The sequence below is a fragment of the Triticum aestivum genome, chromosome 7B, assembly GCF_018294505.1.
Source record: "Triticum aestivum cultivar Chinese Spring chromosome 7B, IWGSC CS RefSeq v2.1, whole genome shotgun sequence".
NCBI lineage: Eukaryota > Viridiplantae > Streptophyta > Magnoliopsida > Poales > Poaceae > Triticum > Triticum aestivum.
The window spans coordinates 656,166,129-656,172,310 of NC_057813.1; the positions used below are offsets into that span (position 1 = coordinate 656,166,129).

The 6,182-nt window shown below is 47.2% G+C and overlaps 1 protein-coding gene across 1 annotated transcript; it reads left to right on the forward strand.

The window, feature by feature from the left end:
* Positions 1 to 3,960: 3,960 nt before the first annotated feature.
* On the forward strand, positions 3,961 to 5,768 carry LOC123159286 (protein ABERRANT PANICLE ORGANIZATION 1). Its single transcript, XM_044577117.1, has 2 exons — positions 3,961 to 4,794; positions 4,940 to 5,768. Exons 1-2 carry the CDS (start codon positions 4,076 to 4,078, stop codon positions 5,541 to 5,543), a joined length of 1,323 nt encoding a protein of 440 aa, XP_044433052.1. The 5' UTR covers positions 3,961 to 4,075; the 3' UTR covers positions 5,544 to 5,768.
* Positions 5,769 to 6,182: the final 414 nt, after the last annotated feature.

The window sequence follows — 6,182 nt, forward strand, 5'->3', positions numbered from 1 at the left end:
GTGATGCATATCGTATTATTATACCCACGGATACTTGAGGTGACATTGGAGTATCTAGGTGACATTAGGGTTTTGGTTTATTTGCGTCTTAAGGTGTTATTTTACTACGAACTCTAGGGCTGTTTGTGACACTTATAGGAATAGCCCAATGGATTGATCGGAAAGAATAACTTTGAGGTGGTTTCGTACTCTACCATAATCTCTTCGTTTGTTCTCCGCTATTAGTGACTTTGGAGTGACTCTTTGTTGCATGTCGAGGGATAGCTATATGATCCAATTATGTTATTATTGTTGAGAGAACTTGCATTAGTGAAATTATGAACCCTAGGCCTTGTTTCTAAGCATTGCAATACCGTTTACGCTCAATTTTATCATTAGTTACCTTGCTGTTTTTATATTTTTAGATTACAAAAACCTATATCTACCATCCATATTGCACTTGTATCACCATCTCTTCGCCGAACTAGTACACCTATACAATTTACCATTGTATTGGATGTGTTGGGGACACAAGAGACTCTTTGTTATTTGGTTGCAGGGTTGTTTGAGAGAGACCACCTTCATCCTACGCCTCCCACGGATTGATAAACCTTAGGTCTTCCACTTGAGGGAAATCTGCTACTGTCCTACAAACCTCTGCACTTGGAGGCCCAACAATGTCTACAAGAAGAAGGTTGCGTAGTAGACATCACTTCTCTCAAGACAGAAAATAATACGGTGGGTGAACAAATTACTGCCGAGCAATTGATAGAAAGCGCAAAGTTATGATGATATCTAAGGAAATGATCATGAATATAGACATCACGTCCGTGTCAAGTAGACCGACTCCTGCCTGCATCTACTACTATTACTCCATACATCGACTGCTATCGAGCATGCATCTAGAGTATTAAGTTCATAAAAGAACGGAGTAACGCATTAAGTAAGATGGCATGATGTAGAGGAATTAACTCAAGCAGTATGACGAAAACCCCATCTTTTTATCCCCGATGGCAACAATACAATACGTGCCTTGATGCTCCTACTGTCACTGGGAAAGGACACCGCAAGATTGAACCCAAAGCTAAGCACTTCTCCCATTGCAAGAAAAACCAATCTAGTTGGCCAAACCAAACTGATAATTCGAAGAGAATTACAAAGATATCAAATCATGCATATAATATTTCAGAGAAGATTCAAATAATATTCATAGATAAGCTGATCATAGATCCATAATTCATCGGATCTCGGCAAACACACCGCCAAAAAAGTATTACATCGAATAGATCTCCAAGAACATCGAGGAGAGCATGGTATTGAGAATCAAAGAGAGAGAAGAAGCCATCTAGCTACTAGCTATGGACCCGTAGGTCTGTGGTAAACTACTCACGCTTCATCGGAAGGGAAATGGTGTTGATGTAGAAGCCCTCCGTGATCAAATCCCCCTCCGGCAGGACGCCGGAAAAGGCCCCTAGATGGGATCTCATGGGTATAGAAGGTTACGACGGCGGAAAAGTGTTTTCGTGGATGCCTCTGTTAGTTTGGGGATATATGGGAATATATAGGCGAAAGAATTAGGTCAGGAGGTGCACGAGGGGCCCACAAGGGTGGGGGCACGCCCTCCGTCCTTGTGGCCGCCTCGTGGCTCCTCCAAGTCTCCTGGTTGTCTTCTGGTCCAAGAAAAATATCGCGAAGGTTTTTTTCCGTTTGGACTCTGTTTGGTATTCCTTTTCCGCAAAGCTCAAAAACAGGGAAAAAACAGGAACTGGCACTGGGCTCTAGGCTAATAGATTAGTCCCAAAAATAATATAAAATAGCATATTAATGCAGATAAAACATCCAAAACAGATAATATAATAGCATGGAACAATCAAAAATTATAGATACATTGGAGACGTATCAATTCCCTTTGTCCATCGGTATGTTACTTGGCCGAGATTCGGTCATCGTTATCTTTATACCTAGTTCAATCTCGCTACCGGCAAATCTCTTTACTCTCGTTCTGTAATACATCACCTCGTAACTAACCCCTTAGTCATTTGCTTGCAAGCTTATGATGTGTATTACCGAGAGGGCCCAGATATATACCTCTCCGATACTCGGAGTGACAAACCCTTATCTTGATCTATGCCAACTCAACAAACACCTTCAGAGATGCATGTAGAGCCTCTTTATGATGACCCAGTTACGTTGTGACATTTGATAGCACACAAGGCATTCCTCCGGTATTCGGGAGTTGCATAATCTCATAGTCGAAGGAATATGTATTTGACATGAAGAAAGCAATAGCAATAAACTGAACGATCATTATGCTAAGCTAACGGATGGGTCTTGCCCATCACATCATTCTTCTAATGATGTGATCCCGTTATCGAATGAAAACTCATGTCTATGGTTAGGAAACCTTAACCATGTTTGATCAACGAGCTAGTCTAGTAGAGGATCACTAGGAACACGGTATTAGTTTATGTATTCACACATGTCATTAAGTTTCTGATCAATACAATTCTAGCATGAATAATAAACGTTTATCATGAATAAGAAAATATAAAATAACTACTTTATTATTACCTCTAGGGCATATTTCTTTCAGAATGTGGGACCGATATTCTCGTTAACTTTATGGCGATGTTATTTTTTGCCCATACGTTTCTCCCTCCCATCTGGTTTGTAAGGTCCGCGCGTAATTCAAGACCGATAATTCGGCCAGTGTAATATAATATGAGTTATATATCATAAAAAAGTTACACTATTACAAATTTCTTTAGGATACGAATTCAATAGTACATTTTGTGTGTCATAAGACTAATATTTTATTGGTCCAACTAAGAGTGTAATTTTATTGATACTACACGTAATTCAACTAAGAGTAGTATCTAGGGACACATTCCCACACATTGTTAACCTGAAGAGAGGGCGTATTGCATAGTAATGAGTCTAGAGTTGCACTATAAAGATGTTTAAACATTTTTGGACCATTTTGTGTCTGGTATTTAAGACATCATACAATGTAGAAATAAACAATCCTGTAAGAAAGTGTTAGATCCCGGCAAACGTGAAAGGAAGGGAGCACCTACTCCTCAATTGTGTGATATAATCGTTCTAGTCGAATTTTTTTCTAAGCCGTTGATTGTAATATGGCGACTGTCCTTCATTTTCAACCTCCTGATGTGCACGGTTCCTCTTCCTCCTTGCAACACAATTTCGTCTAGTCGCAGCCAACGTCGTGCCCAAGCCTCGCCTCCGGCAAGGTGTTGTCCAAGCTCTCATCAAAGACGTTGCAGCCCATCTCGTTCTCGACAGCTATCTAACATGAGTGGCAGCGAAAACTAACCCCCCCCCCCGCATCCACCCACACAGGTCAACCCTCGTCCTTGCCTTCATACGCGATGCCACAGCTTATCCTGTCGTCCCTGTCGCCGATGTTGCCGTTGCTCGGCTGCGTTGACTCTGTTCCGGCCTTGGAGAGCTCTCTCTCTCTCTCTCTCTCTCTCTCTCTCTCTCTCTCTCTCTCTCTCTCTCTCCAAGTTGTATTTCGAAAATGCTAAAAATCTCACGTCGGATTTTTAGGCATTGCAATATGAATGTTTTTTAGGGCAAATTATGATGTTACGAAGATGAGATATTTGCTTAGCAAGCATGGCAATTCCTGGCAAAAAATTGAACATGACGATGATTTACCATGTTTGCTAAAAGAAATTGCCATCCTTATGACAATATAATTTGTCATAAAAATTGTCATCCTCGCGACAACATAATTTGCCATAAAAGACATTTGATTTCTAGCAAAATCCCTTTCTTAGGCAACTTAGAATTGGCATAGTAACCAACAATAATTAATTAAGTTTTTCCCATCAAGATCAAATGCAGAAGAGATCAATGTTTCTAGGACAATAGCGGAGAGCCGGAGACCAATGTACAAGGTTCATTAAAACTCAACCATTTAGCTAGCTAGCTAGGCTCCTCAATGCAAGTGGAGTATTTCTTGTGCCCTCTTCTCCTCCCGGTTCCCCCTCTTCACACCTGCAGCTCAGCTCACTCACTCTCCCTCACACTCCGGGCCAGCTGCCTCCCACTCTCCATCCCTCAGCTCACGATGAACCCACACCCTCACCACCACCTGTCCCTGCCGTCTGGGCCTGGCCGCCGCCCCTCCTCTGCGGCGGAGGCGGTGGAGATGGACCCGCGGGTGTGGCGCCGGCTGCCGCAGCCGCTGCTGGACCGCGTGCTGGCGTGCCTCCCGACGCCGTCCTTCCTCCGCGCCCGCGCCGTCTGCCGCCGCTTCTACCACCTCCTCTTCTCCTCCCCATTCCTCCACTCTCACCTCCTCCACTCGCCGCACCTCCCCTTCTTCGCCTTCGCCGTCCCCTCCGCCGGCCACCTCCTCCTCCTCGACCCCACCTCCCAGCCGCAGGGACCGTCCTGGTTCCTCCTCCCGCTCCCGATCCCGGGCCCCGCCGCGGGGTTCTCGCCGGCTGCCGCGGCCGCTGGCCTGCTGGCGTTTCTCTCCGACGCCTCCGGCCATAAAACGCTGCTCCTCGCCAACCCCATCACGCGCCTCCTTGCCGCGCTGCCGCTCGGCCCCACGCAGCGCCTCTCCCCCACCGTCGGCCTGGCCGCGGGGTCGACGTCCATCATTGCCGTCGTGGCTGGCGACGACCTCGTGTCCCCTTTCGCCGTCAAGAATATCTCCGTCGACACCTTCGTCGCCGACGCCGCCTCCGTCCCGTCCTCCGGCTTCTGGGCCCCCAGCTCCCTCCTGCCACGCCTGTCCTCCCTCGATCCTCGCGCCGGCATGGCCTTCGCCTCCGGAAGGTACTCCCGCTCTCTCTGTCCCTCACAGATACGCATAAATGGAAAGGGGTTCTTGCACATAACGTTTTTCCCCATACGATCCAAGAATGGACCGGGTTCTTGTGCAAATTTCTGATTATGAGCTGCTGATCTGTGTCCTTTGAAGGTTCTACTGCATGAGCTCGTCGCCGTTCGCGGTTCTCGTGTTCGACGTGGCGGCGAACGTCTGGAGCAAGGTGCAGCCGCCGATGAGGCGGTTCCTGCGGTCGCCGGCGCTGGTGGAGCTCGGTGGCGGCAGGGAGGGCTCGGGCACCGCAAGGGTGGGGCTCGTCGCGTCCGTGGAGAAGAGCCGTCTCAGCGTGCCGCGGAGCGTGCGCGTCTGGACACTGCGCGGCAGAGGAGCCTCCGGCGGCGGCGGCGGCGCGTGGAGCGAGGTGGCGCGGATGCCGCAGGACGTGCACGCGCAGTTCGCGGCCGCGGAGGGCGGGCGAGGGTTCGAGTGCGCCGCCCACGGCGACTTCGTCGTGCTCGCGCCCCGCGGCGGGCCGGCAGCCATGCCGGTGCCGACGACCGTGCTGGTGTTCGACTCGCGCCGCGACGAGTGGCGGTGGGCGCCACCATGCCCATACGTCGGGCACGGCATGGCCGCAGTGGTCAACGGCGGAGGCAACGGGTTCCGGGTCCTCGCGTACGAGCCACGCCTGGCGACGCCGGCCATCGGCCTTCTGGATGCCACGACGCCGGTGGCTTTGCATGGGATGCATGGTTAGATTATGTGACTGCTTAATTGCACTAGTTGCTACACCCTGCTCTTAATTTCTAATGCATCAAATATGCTATATTTAGTACTAGTACTCATGAGACATTTCAGGTTTGAATTTAGTAGTAGTAAGTGTGATATTTAATAATTTGTTGCTGAGAATTTGCTATGCGAGTATGTATGCATATTGTTATTTTACTAGACAGGTTTTGAATCGGTAGTATCTTTGATGTTCTCTTCTTAGCATGAGATCTGATGAAAGTGAAACATGTGTTCTGCAGTGAAGTAACTTATGTCGTTTCATTGTCACATGGAGGTATATAAAAAAGTGCGTGATTGCTCATGACAAGCAGATTTCTAGCTAGCTTTATTGTTGAAATCAAGTTCAGATATTTGGCACAATCAAAAATTGCCAACATTTGACAACCATTTGTGAGATTGGCAACGAAAATTGGTATGCAACCAATCTCTAGCCAGCATTTGGCAGCCTTATACCACAAATTGTTGGAAATGCAAACCTGAACTGAATACTAATAGAGCAAAATGTATATATAAAAGATTACATGATCTATTTGGAAGATATACAATTTTACTGGGAGATCAATGGTATTGAAGTACTATGTGGAAATTTTATACTGGATTCATTTTT

Excerpts from the sequence above, each read along its gene's own strand:
- LOC123159286 (XM_044577117.1), top strand. The coding sequence starts at position 4,076 with ATGAACCCACACCCTCACCACCACCTGTCCCTGCCGTCTGGGCCTGGC. Across the intron at positions 4,795-4,939 it reads ATGGCCTTCGCCTCCGGAAG|GTTCTACTGCATGAGCTCGT; the intron begins GTACTCCCGCTC and ends TGTCCTTTGAAG.